At 38.7% G+C, this 11,942-nt stretch overlaps 2 protein-coding genes across 4 annotated transcripts; one reads left to right on the plus strand and one right to left on the minus strand.

Moving 5' to 3' along the window:
• The first annotated feature begins 3,629 nt into the window (after positions 1-3,629).
• Positions 3,630-9,580, plus strand: LOC122006606 (CBS domain-containing protein CBSCBSPB3-like). The gene is made up of 14 exons (XM_042562169.1): positions 3,630-3,917; positions 3,981-4,140; positions 4,219-4,351; positions 5,214-5,384; positions 6,035-6,113; positions 6,210-6,323; positions 6,435-6,501; positions 7,576-7,681; positions 7,748-7,806; positions 8,016-8,125; positions 8,196-8,323; positions 8,423-8,505; positions 8,583-8,672; positions 9,121-9,580. The coding sequence occupies exons 1-14, from the start codon at positions 3,781-3,783 to the stop codon at positions 9,295-9,297; spliced, it is 1,614 nt and encodes a 537-aa protein (XP_042418103.1). The 5' UTR covers positions 3,630-3,780; the 3' UTR covers positions 9,298-9,580.
• On the minus strand, positions 9,577-11,339 carry LOC122006607 (WAT1-related protein At5g64700-like). 3 transcript variants are annotated; one of them, XM_042562172.1, is made up of 7 exons: positions 11,075-11,339; positions 10,915-10,989; positions 10,726-10,842; positions 10,414-10,660; positions 10,189-10,347; positions 9,965-10,123; positions 9,577-9,893 (listed from the first exon to the last, which is right to left on the minus strand). In XM_042562172.1, the coding sequence occupies exons 1-7, from the start codon at positions 11,245-11,247 to the stop codon at positions 9,816-9,818; spliced, it is 1,008 nt and encodes a 335-aa protein (XP_042418106.1). In that variant the 5' UTR covers positions 11,248-11,339; the 3' UTR covers positions 9,577-9,815. The 3 variants fall into 3 exon arrangements, with proteins under 3 accessions (XP_042418106.1, XP_042418104.1, XP_042418105.1); XM_042562170.1 differs by having other exon boundaries at positions 9,579-9,893; positions 9,965-10,113; XM_042562171.1 differs by having other exon boundaries at positions 9,583-9,893; positions 9,965-10,113; positions 10,927-10,989.
• Between the last annotated feature and the right edge of the window lie 603 nt (positions 11,340-11,942).

Here is an 11,942-nt window from a genome sequence, read left to right on the forward strand (position 1 = left end):
TCCCCTCGGGTGGGTCGACACGGCTGTTCTGCAGCTGCTCGAGCCAGCGCTTGATTATTTCTTTGTTAAGGCCTTTGTTGGTTTTGATCGACCCTCGCAAGGCTTTGACCTAGGTTTGGCGATGATGTTAACGGTTAGGAGAAGGGGATCGTTGGCGAAACCCCTAATTAGCTGGTCGACATTGCTCTTAATTAAAATGGTAGCAATCTTCTATATTATGAGTTCTTGAGCGGTGGTAGGTACAAAACATATGAGTCCATTGTCGAGGCTTGGGGAAGTGTGTTCGCTCGACTTCCACATGTTGAACCACCAGCGGTCTTGGCTCATTATGTTGTGGTTGATGGCTCGGTCAGGTCCCCTTAGGCGACAAAGTAGGGGGATGCACTTGAAGCTCAGGCACAGTGGCTGGAGCAGAAGGAGCCACCTCCTTCTTCTGGGCAGATTGAGTTTCTTCGGCGTTGATGCATTTGGTAGCTCGCCCGAGCATATGATCGAAATCCCTTAAAGATTTCTTGTCAAGCGATTGGAAGAACTTGTCATTTGTGAGCCCTTGAGAAAAGACACTCACTAAAATCTCTAGGGTGACTGAGGGAACATTTATGGTCATTTGGTTAAATTTTTTGATGTATGCCCTCAGTAGCTCATTGGACCCTTGCTTGAGAGAAAAAAAAGGCTTAATGTTGTCTTATGATAACGATGGTTGCGGGCAAAGTAATGTAGAAAAGCTTTGCGAAAGTCTTTGAAATAGCAAATGGACTCAGTCGAGATTCAGTTGAATCTCCTCTGTGCCGAGCTAGACAGAGTTGTGAGAAACACTCGGCACTTGATCTCATCCATATACTGATGGAGGATAGCCGTGTTTTTAAATTTGAGTAAGTGGTCCTCCGAGTCAGTCGCTCCTCTGTATTCTCCGATCGAGAGAGGCCAAAAATGAGCTGGCAGTTTATCCTCCAAGATTTCATGATAGAACGACATGCTCGCTCACTCGCTCGGGGGAGCTACTAGTCAATGGGATTTTCCTTTTCAATGGTCCTAAGTGAGTGCATTGTTAGAGGACAATCCTTGAGGCCACTCAACTCGGCTCATATCGTTAAAGGGCGTGCGAAACAACACTCGGTGATATGCTATCGGGGATGGGGGCATGGTCAAGAGGCTGGTCGGATGTACAGGTACTTGCGGGAAGGCAGCCGGGGGAGGCTGAATCAGCTGGAACCCAGTCGAGCCTTCCACTCATGCACCTTGCTCGGTCTGATGATTGATCGCAGACACGACGGGCTCGTTCGGAAGATGACCTTCAATTGCTACTTGCTGCTACTGCACTATTCTAACCACTCGGGTGGATATCAACAATTCTAAATCTTCCTACGACAGTCTCACGATGGTGAGTCATCTAGTCTCGTCTATCCTCACGTTTCAGATGCAGGCGAAGTTCCCACAAACGACACCAAATATGATCCTCTTTGAAATCGGCGGAGACAGAAGGCTTGATATATGGCTCAGATGTTGACTTCTTGAAGACTCTGATTCAGTAAAAGCGGCTCCAAGCGGTCTTGCGTGTCACAAGGAGCGTTAGTGACTGGGCCAAGGTAGGGATCCTCGGCGTATGCTCTCCGACGCTCAAGTCAGTGATCGAGTCAAGTAGAGGAACAATAGCTATGAGTGTATAAAAATGCATAATATTGTGTACCTCTACATGTAGAAGGAGACCCCCATTTATAGTTTTACTGTTTGCCTATGCACGAATCTCATAGCATGTCCAAAAAATGATAGATCATAAAGATGCTCGGATACCATTTCTAAAATGGACCTGCAATCTTTGCGTTTGGAAGAAGGAAAGCTTCTGATATACAATTTGCATATAGAATATTCACTGTCGTTCATGTAGATCATGCTAGAAGGGGGGGGGGGGGGGTTAATAGTGCTCGTGATTTTTTTACGCTTTTTGAAAAAACAATCAATCAAAATAAATGTAACAGAAAGAAAGAGACAGAAAACAAACAATCACTAACAAGTTTGTTTTACTTGGTTTAGAGTCTATGACGACTCCTATTCCAAGGTCTACGATCGTTGATCGCTTTCGTTGGACAATTCACTATCAATTCTGAATAAGTACAAGTGTGAAATTACAATATTAAAATGGCTATAAAGTAAAGTATACTGATAACTACATATCTAAAGATTCTTGTGCTAGGTCGTCCGAGCAGCGTTACAATGTCATCGAGGGCTTTTCTAAGCAACGCACAAGAGCGAAAGTCGTTTGGATTGTTGTTCTAAAGATGCTGGTCGGCCCCTCCTTTTATAGCCCCATCCGGGCGCTTGGACTCTTCTCCGAGCATCCTCACTGGGCTGACGTGATGTGCTCTCATTGAAACTTCATCCAGCAAATTTTATCCATCTCCGGACGCTCGGCCCAGTCAGGTGCCTAGACTGGTGACGTGGGTCGGTGAATCAGCGTGTGCCACCTCAGCTCCTGAGGTCACCCATTCGATCCCATCTCAAGCACCCAGACGTCCCGACGCCTAGACTGCCTTTTTCAACTTTTGTCTTTCTACAAAAGAGAGTTAGTCCAATAGATAATATGTAAAGCAAAATAATATTTGATAGTCTTGGGCCGTCCAATTCTGATTTTGAGTTTTGTTGAAATTCTAGGTCGGAGTGACGCCTACTGTTCTCTCTACGGGGAACGCGTCCTCACTTACTTCTCTCAGGAGAGATTACCTTTTGCCAAATTAGTCCTCTAGACCATTTGCACTTTTGTTCAGCATCCGAGACTTCAGGACTTTCACCTAGTGTCCTCGACCCTAGTATTTTCCGCCTAGTGTCTGCGACTCCTATGACTTTCACCTAGTGTCCTCGACCCTAGGATTTTGCCCGACGTGCTCAACCTGCCAAGACTTTGCCCAATCTCACGGACCAGAACTTCATTGCCTAGTCACAATTAAGACTTCCCACCTGCCTAGTGTCCACTAGGACTTCTTTGCCTAGCCTCAATTAGGACTTTCACCTTATCTAAGATTATTTAGGACTTTTCTGCATACTCAATTAGACTTGTTAGATCATAATACAATTTAACTTTGAACTTTTGCCAAATATCAAAACAGAAGTTTGATTAGCTAGTGCTTGTAGTACCGACACTTCGTGGCATAAAATGTCAAAAAGGAATATGAGACCGTTGGGCTGGGACCCACTACCCCGCTTACCCGTCAAACTGACAGAGCCTTCCCTATAACTCGGTCGATAGTCCCTTGGCCGATCGGACATATAGAATATCATTGGGGACCTGTCCCTTATTCGGCCTATCGGTTTAAATGAAAGAGTTCAATCAGTCCGAGCATGTATTCCTTCCAATCATATCATAGTTCCGATCAGCTAGACTGGTTCATCAGGCTATCTTATTATTTTAAAACTATTTTTTCCACAGAAATATCACAGTACGACACATGTTATTGTTTTTTAAAAAATAATTAAAAAATCTTACAATTATCTAGAGAATCACTTGAATTTGAAATGGTTTAAATCTTGACTCATTCGCCCGAATTTGAGGATGTTGTTCGAATTCGTTTCCCCAAAACGCTCATTTTAATATCCCACATTCAATTAATTATCTCATTTCAATAATAAGCATTAATTTTAAACAGGAGACGGAGGCGACCCAAAAAAACCCATCCCCGCCTTCGTGCGTAGCTCTTCCGCCTCCACTTCCGCTCCTCGTACCTTCGTTCTCTTCCTCTTCATCGATTTACTCCGCCCAAATTTCTAGGGTTTCTCTTTGGTTCCCCTATGGCCACCCATGTCATGCCTCCGGCTTCGAGAAGGGACTATCTTGCCTCCCACCGAGTGATTCCGGTGGAGAATGGCAGTGACGCTGCCACTCCCATCGGGAGCTCTTCCGATCCCACCACTTCTAACGGATCCTCGTAAGAATCGACTTCTTTGTGATCATTCATTCTGCAATTTTTATTACAGCCGCGTTGTGACAGGAGGGCGGTGGCGGTGAAGAAGTTGAGGTTGTCGAAATCTTTGATCCTCTCCCAGGAGACGACGGTTTACGATGCCTGCAGGAGGATGGCATCTCGCAAGCTGGATGCTGTTCTTCTGGCGGATGCCGAGGGGTTTCTCTCTGGGATTGTCACCGCTATGGTTTTGCATTTTTCTCGACACGTTATTTATTTGATATCAAAATTTCGATCTGATTTCTTGCTGCGTTTCACTGACTAGGATGTAGTGACAAAGATTGTCGCCGTGGGTTTGTGCCCAGAGCAGACTATCATAACGAAGATAATGACAAGAAGCCCAGTGTTTGTCATGGCTGATACTCTAGCCTCTGAGGCACTTCAAATGATGGTTCAAGGTTGGATTTTTATCCTTCGTATTCAATGTTCAGTGTGGTTTCCTCCATCTTGTAATTCCTATGGAAGTATTGGCGAGATATTAGCAAGTACCAAGGGAGTTATTTTACAAAAGATGCAACACGACCTATAATGTTATTACTTTGATCTCATGAGTTTGTTGTCATTCAATTTTGATAAACCACTAAGATTTTAGATGTGGAATTTAATTGAGGGTTTTGTTTAGTTCAATTATAAAGTCATTACAATATTATTTTTTTTTAAAAAAAATCAAAAATCTACCCAGCCATGATAGTTACTTTAAATTTAATGAACTTTTGAGGATCAACATTAATAGTAATAGTCAAATGCTATCTTCTCTTTAAAAATTATTATTTACTCGAACTTAATCAGCAATCTGGACCAAAATTTAATCTTTTTGAGATCTAATTGGATCTGATCGATTTTGGCACTGTTAGGTTTGATCCCTCTCCATGATAGTGTGGCATGCTTTTCTATAATGCACTTCGTAATTTAGGTTGCTGATAAGTCTCATACATTAGTTTTTTTTTTTTTAATCAAAGTGGCAACTTAGGTATTGTTGCATGTTCCACAAACAAGAGTTAAAGCAAGCAAATGTTTTACAAAAATCACTCTTCTTGATGGTCACCTTTTCTGGAACATATGTTATAATGTACAAAAGATACTGTATTATATACTAAATTTGTGTAGATTTAAAAATTTTATTTTATTTTTGTTCTTAAGAATCATATTTACTTGATAACAAGTTAATGGACCCTACTGAATACATCCATTTTTTTTTCTCAAACCACACGACTTATTTGCTTATGATATCGGTCTCTTTCTATTATCATGTTTCTATAGGAAAATTTAGGCACCTTCCAGTTGTAGAAAATGGTGAAGTTACTGCAATGTTGAATATTAATAAGTGCTTGTATGATGCCATATCAAGACTGGAAAGGACTGTGGAACAAGGTTATGCTATAGCAGCTGCTATTGAAGGATTTGATAGCCAAAGGCAAGGCAAATTCTCAGGTTGGTAATTTGAGATTTGGATTGTAGATAAATTTGTTACAATATGTGTTATTCGTGTGCATATCCTTCTTAGTCACACAATATCAAGATTGTCAAATTGATGTTCATCTGAACATTTTATTATGATTTGGATTTAAGTTTTGATCCATTCAGTTACATTTAATAGGTTAAGTTTACTTTAATGTGTTAGATTTGATTCCGAATGGACTTTCTTGTTTTCCTTACAATTGTATGAAATAATATTTATTTCAAATTGCATTGAATTGAGTCAAATCATCAGTTGTTTTAATCATCAGTGGAAATTTAAAAGGTATTCATAACATTAAAATGGATACTGTCATCCTTAATCTCTATAACATAATTTTTTTCTCTCTCTGTTGCTAACTTCTTAACATGATGGGCAGTGCAACGATCATTAAACTAACTAATGTTATTTAGAGAAGAATCTTCCTTTAAACATCCTTTCTGGTAATTATGCATCGATAAGCCATTTAATCACCTTTATATGTTATTCAAATTAGTAGAATCAATTGTTTGATTGGTGAAAGTGAAAATGTAGAACTTCAACCACCTTAAAGACTATTTTTATAGACTACTATGGTGAATCTTTCCTATAATATATTTTTACTTTGAACTTGTTGGTGCTGCAGCTCCTTTTTCTTTCACTGAAGTTCTCCAAGAAAGGATGTTTAAGCCTTTTCTGTCAACTATCATATCAGAGAACACAAAGTAAGATTGTCTTTTTCGAATAATTGTTATCTACCCATTTACAACAAATTTTATATTGAAAAGTATTCTCTAATTTTCTCTATCTTTTACATTCAGAGCCGTGGTAGTGTCTCCTTCAGATTCTGTGTATATTGCAGCAAAAAAGATGCTTGAATTTCAAGTTAGATCAGTCATTGTCGCAAATGCAAACAGGCCTAGAGGGATCCTGACGTATTTACCTTTTGAATTTGATGATTCCTTTGATATACTATTACATATTGGTACTTTTAAGTCTCCACTGTATTATTGATTGTCAATAGCTACTCAATTGCAATATTGCAGTTCAAAAGATGTGCTCAGACGTGTTGTTGTTCAACACCTTTCTCCAGAATTGATTTTAGTAAAAAAGGTATCCTAAATTCATTTAGCACTATTTATCAAAGGAATACCATTCCTTTAATAAGAGTCAAAATATAAAAGTAAATTATAGCATCATCATTGAGAACTGCTTTGTGCAGTTCCATCTCCAAATAATTTTTAGTTGCAAACTGTGAACTGTCAAAAGCAAAAAAATTTCCTTGTCCCTTTGCAGGTCCACTTATGTGTATATATCATATATTAGCTTAAGACATCATATTCATAGTCTAAACTGATTAAATATCTTAGAATCTTGCTTTGGTTTCCACTTTCAATTGAAATTCTGAATTTTCTGTATTTTTTATACATTTGGTTAGAAAGTAGTAGCTTATCTTTATTTTTCTTGTGAAATTAAAACTTTTTTTTTATAGAAGTTCTCAAGCCCCATTTTTTTTATGAATGCTAGTTTCAAAACTAAAAGTTTGACAACAACTTCCATGACCCTTACCAGCTAAACTAGTTGGCCTCTTCTGAATTTACTACTGTAGCAAAGGCTGTCATTTTAGTTAAAAGTGGCAGAAGTAATCTTGCTTGACACATCAAATGCGTAAAATGATTTGCAAATTGTGGTTGTATGTGTGGACATATGACAGACAAAATTTGCCCTGTAATATATGCGATTGAATATTGGGACCTCCACATGGAACTTAACTATGCCAGGTAAGGTTAATCATCCTTGTTCTTGAAATTCTGCATCATTGTAAAAACAGCTGTTAGCTTGCCAAGTGTGTCAAATATAAAGATATCAGACATCATACTCATATTTTGTAGTATTGGCATATAAATACGACAATATTAACTAGTATTACTAAATAAGTTGAACACATCATAAGTTTGGCCCTTGTACACTGGCTGTTTTTCCATTTCTCGCTTGCAGCGGAATAGTATTGAACCTGACACCACTTTGACAAAATTGAATTGCAGCACAGTGCTCATTCCATTTTGTAACTTGAGCTTACAAGTTGTCTTGAATGTTTATTTATTTCTACATTTGAATTTCTATGAGTATCTTCCAACTCCTAACATATATGTATGTTTACTTGAGCTGTTTTTTGAACATGTGAAGGTCATGACTGTCAACCCTTTTTGCGCTACCTTGGAAATGACAGTTCTTGAGGCATTGCATGTAATACGTGATCAAAATTTTTCACATCTTCCAGTCATAGATAGAGGTAATTTCCTACTTTGACAATGATGAGCTCCATCACATTGGTTGTCTTATGCTTATTATTTTACAGAAGGTCTTGTTCTTGCTTGTTTGGATGTTGTACACCTAACCCGAGCTGCTGGTTTGATGGTAAGATTTACATCTCTTATGTGTGATAAAACATAATTGTCTACATTGATTAAATTTCATAAGGTGACAGATTATTTTCAGCGCTACAATTTTTTAAAACAGTTATATGCTTATTGTACACCAGGGTGCTAACTGTTACTTGAATATTTGTCTTCATTTATACACAGGACACTATGTTTAGATTTTTCTTCAAACATCTACTTTTGCAGGTTGAAGAAAATGCTGGAGTGTTTAATGGCATGGCAAACATTGTGACACAGAAGTCATCGGACTACTCCCCTCATGTGGAGCCAGGACATGAAGAATATGACACTCGAAGGTGTCTTCTTGTTTCTTTGTCAACTTTTATTTTCTAGCTAGAGGATTTTGTCAAAAGCTATTTTTGGCAGTGGATTGTCTTCCTCGATAACGTCAGAGGGTGCTGAGACAGAGATGCTGTATCCCCCTCCTCCCATTGGAAATTCAATTGTCTTCAAGTTAACAGACAAAAAGGGTCGTATACACAGATTTTGTTGTGGTTAGTATAATAGAGATCGAAGTTCTTTTTTCAGAATTGAGTTTATTATACTTTATGAATATCTAATACGTGATCATGTTATTTTCATATTCATAATAGGTACAAAGACTCTATTTGAACTTGTGTCTGCTGTAGGTCAGAGAATAGCAATTGATGGAGAGAAATGCAAAATCAAACTCTTGGTAAATTGAGATCTTAGTACTTCATTGTGTATTTTTTATAAGGATTGAGCCTGGGTCTCTATGTCTACACATTACAGTACGAAGACAGTGAAGGTGATAAAGTTCTTCTAGCCACGGATGATGACCTTGTTGAAGCTATGAATCATGCCAAATCAATAGGATGGAAGGTAATTGATACCTAGTTAAAATACAAGCACTAGTAATAGAACAAAATGCCATCAGGCTGGCCCTGATTGCTCAATGATCTGACCCCGATTGCTTAGGCAGGACTTTAAATGGTACCAAATGCACCACTAGAGGAATTTCTGATTGTAACATGTGTATTAAATATTCTTTGGATAACGGAGTAGAGTAAGCATATCCTTTAAATGAATTAAGGAATGACTGACTATAAAACAACAATTTAATGAAAATTGATATTCTAATAGCATTTTTGTAGTGGAATTTCTGAGTTCTCTAAAATGCTTAAGAATCTTAGATCCAGGCTTCCTGTTCTTAGATCTTGAACTTAATTAATGAGCTTAACCCATCGTTGATACCCAATTTATATCTCACAATTGAATTCTACTGGTCTATGGGATGCACGCTTACTTGTTTCTCTGCCATATTACTCAGGTTTTGAGGTTGCACATTGATGACCTAGAGACCAATAAAGCAGCAACAAGTTCAACATCAGGCCTTGCATTGATAAAAAGGAACGCATGGAAGTCTACCAGAGCTGGGATTTTGGTGGGAACTCTTGCAGCAGCAAGCATTGGAGTACTGGTATATTTGAAACGACACAAGGTTTGAATCCAACAGTACAACAAATAAAGAGCCACGATTCATTGTATCCAAATGCGTTTTCCTCAGTTTTGAGAGAAAAAAAAACCCAGCACTTTCTCATTGCCAAATAACCTGAGTTCATCCTACATTGATGATTCATCATTGAATGCCCAACTGATTGGGGGGTTATTATGGAGAAAGCCACGTGAAAATCATGTGTCATAAATCTTATAGCATATCTTCTTAATTGTCAAAATCATCAAAGATACAAGGATATGAATAAGATCAAAAGATCCAATGTTTACTTTTATCACTGTAATCAGTTATTTTTGGTTCCATATACTACTTTTCTCCAAATGGATTTCATCATCAAATACCACTGGGACAATCTTAATGCCTCATCACAAGTTCCTATGTTTTTGGTGAAAAGGAATCCCTTGGAAGCTCTCTCGCAAGCTCCCAAAGAAACAAGCAGTAGGTTGTTCGAGTACATTCATGTTGCTTCCTTCTCTTGCACGCATGATTTTCCATCTTCAATTGTGACCTCACCAGGTAAGCTTTCCATACTCTTTCCCCATAGCACACCATACAGGCCTCCAGCCATTAGAATTGCACCTAATATACTGAAATTTAAAGCATCAACAGTCAATTAATCTACTTGAAATATCGAACTTGACTAGTTTAACTCCTCTACCTTCCTAAATGAACCACCTCTCCTGCCAAAGTTGAAATGATCAAAGTGAAAACGAGACTGAGAGGTGTGAAGATGGACAAGAAAACGGGTCCCTTCTTCTCTAGACACCAAGTTTGTAAGTAGAAGGCGACTCCTGTGACAACAAATCCCTGCAATGCACTGACAAATATGAATGAATACTTGTTTCTCTCTCTCTTTCGATAGAGTGGAATTAATAAACCTACACAGTACAAGATGGCTAGGAAGCCCATATCTAAGTGCAGTTTCCACTTGGAACTATCTCTCTCAAACACCAACGCAACAAACAGTGACTGCAATGTGCCAAAGAGGCACTCAATTGTTGTGAAGAGAAGCTTTGGGGGGTACTCCTTCAACAGAAATCCCTGTAAAAATGATGGCCATTCAATGAGTGGCATATTTTTGCTCAGTGATCGAAGCATTCGGATCACCTGTAGAACTAGCCACAGAGATGTGGCCATGGCGGAAGTGATCATTAAGAGGGTGCCTTCGATCCAACGTTTATCAGGGAGGACAGGCTCCTGGCTTCTGTGTCTTTGGTTGTGGCCGAAGAGGTGGTGATGGAGGCTCCAGTGAGGACCTTTGTAGAGAGCCACGATCAAAACCCCAATCAAACAGAGTGTTATTCCAAGAACCTTGCTGATTCCTGAGAGCCTCTTGGTCCTAAAAATCTCTCTCCTGGAATGTAAAGAAACTGATAAGAGAGCACCAAGATTTGCAATGAGGAAGAATAAGCCACTAACCGAAACAGCACTGCAATGGAGAAGGTGAACACTGGACTGCAATTTGCAATTGCTGAAGCAACTGAAGCCGAAGTATACTTCAAGCCCGTGTTATACAGATTTAAGCTCAAAGGAATCCTGAAAAGCCAACAAGTTGTGTCCGCCATTAACCAACAGTCTTAGAACACTCAAATTGACCTGACCTGATACCAAAGAACTTGCCCAATTATTGCATGCAGGAACAATTTCAGGGATATTGTGAACGTCAGAGGAGTAGAACTCTTTCTGCAATCAGAAATCAAACGATCAACAACTAAGAACTAATCCTTTACTTTAGGATAAACAACAGCATTTGGATTGCGAGGAGTACCTCTGGAAAATGGCAGCAAGTGATGCAAGTAGCAGAGAAGCAGCAATATGCCTGTAGAAGATGAAGACGAATGTGCTCATTCCTTTGTCGAAGGCAGCTTTTGATGTCATGAAGTAGCCAGTGTATGCCAATTGTATGAAGACGGCTACAAAATAAGGTTTCTTGTCGCTCATAGCTGCGAGCCTTTGAGCTAAAGACACTAAAAGAGAGGAGCTTAGGGAGGGATGGAGATGCCATGAGACTCACCCATAGCTTAAAAAGAGTGAGGAGGTGACAAAGTTATGTGACAAATTTGAAGAACTTTCTCTAAAGATGAGGGTTTATTTTTATCGTGAAAATAAAAATAAAATAAAATAGAGTTTATGTGCTCAAATCCATGAGTAGTTAATAGATATTCTAGCAGAGATGAACGCTCACTCAGTCAAGTATTCCACCACTTATAAAACATGAGGAATCCTTTCCAGATGCTTTCTTTCAGTATTGACCATTCCATTTGTTTAAATAAGTTTCTTTTGTTTTAAGAATTTATCCATCCAGATTTATATTGATTTTAATTGCAGATAGATGTGCCAAAGTCAGATTAATGAGCATGATTATGTTCCAATCAATGTCACAAAAGCAAATTAATAAAGCATGTTGCTTTAGCTTCTCAATACCAAAAACAGGACTTTCTTTATTGGTGATTGAAGTCAAATATTCAAAGAGCTATCATAATCAGTAAACAGTGTCAAAAAAAATGCGAAACATATCACAAAACATTCCTCTCTGAGTGGAAAACAAACACATTCTGTAGGAATAGATTTGAATGAAAGTATATGATTCAAAGCTCCGACAAGAAGTTATAGAAGATTACACTTCAAGCCAGTTA

The sequence above is a fragment of the Zingiber officinale genome, chromosome 7B, assembly GCF_018446385.1.
Source record: "Zingiber officinale cultivar Zhangliang chromosome 7B, Zo_v1.1, whole genome shotgun sequence".
Lineage (NCBI taxonomy): Eukaryota > Viridiplantae > Streptophyta > Magnoliopsida > Zingiberales > Zingiberaceae > Zingiber > Zingiber officinale.

Excerpts from the sequence above, each read along its gene's own strand:
- LOC122006606 (XM_042562169.1), top strand. The coding sequence starts at position 3,781 with ATGGCCACCCATGTCATGCCTCCGGCTTCGAGAAGGGACTATCTTGCC. Across the intron at positions 4,141-4,218 it reads CTGGGATTGTCACCGCTATG|GATGTAGTGACAAAGATTGT; the intron begins GTTTTGCATTTT and ends TTCACTGACTAG. Across the intron at positions 7,807-8,015 it reads CCCGAGCTGCTGGTTTGATG|GTTGAAGAAAATGCTGGAGT; the intron begins GTAAGATTTACA and ends CTACTTTTGCAG.
- LOC122006607 (XM_042562170.1), bottom strand. The coding sequence starts at position 11,247 with ATGAGCGACAAGAAACCTTATTTTGTAGCCGTCTTCATACAATTGGCA. Across the intron at positions 10,990-11,074 it reads CTTGCTGCCATTTTCCAGAG|AAAGAGTTCTACTCCTCTGA; the intron begins GTACTCCTCGCA and ends TTCTGATTGCAG. Across the intron at positions 10,348-10,413 it reads CTCTGTGGCTAGTTCTACAG|GGATTTCTGTTGAAGGAGTA; the intron begins GTGATCCGAATG and ends TCATTTTTACAG.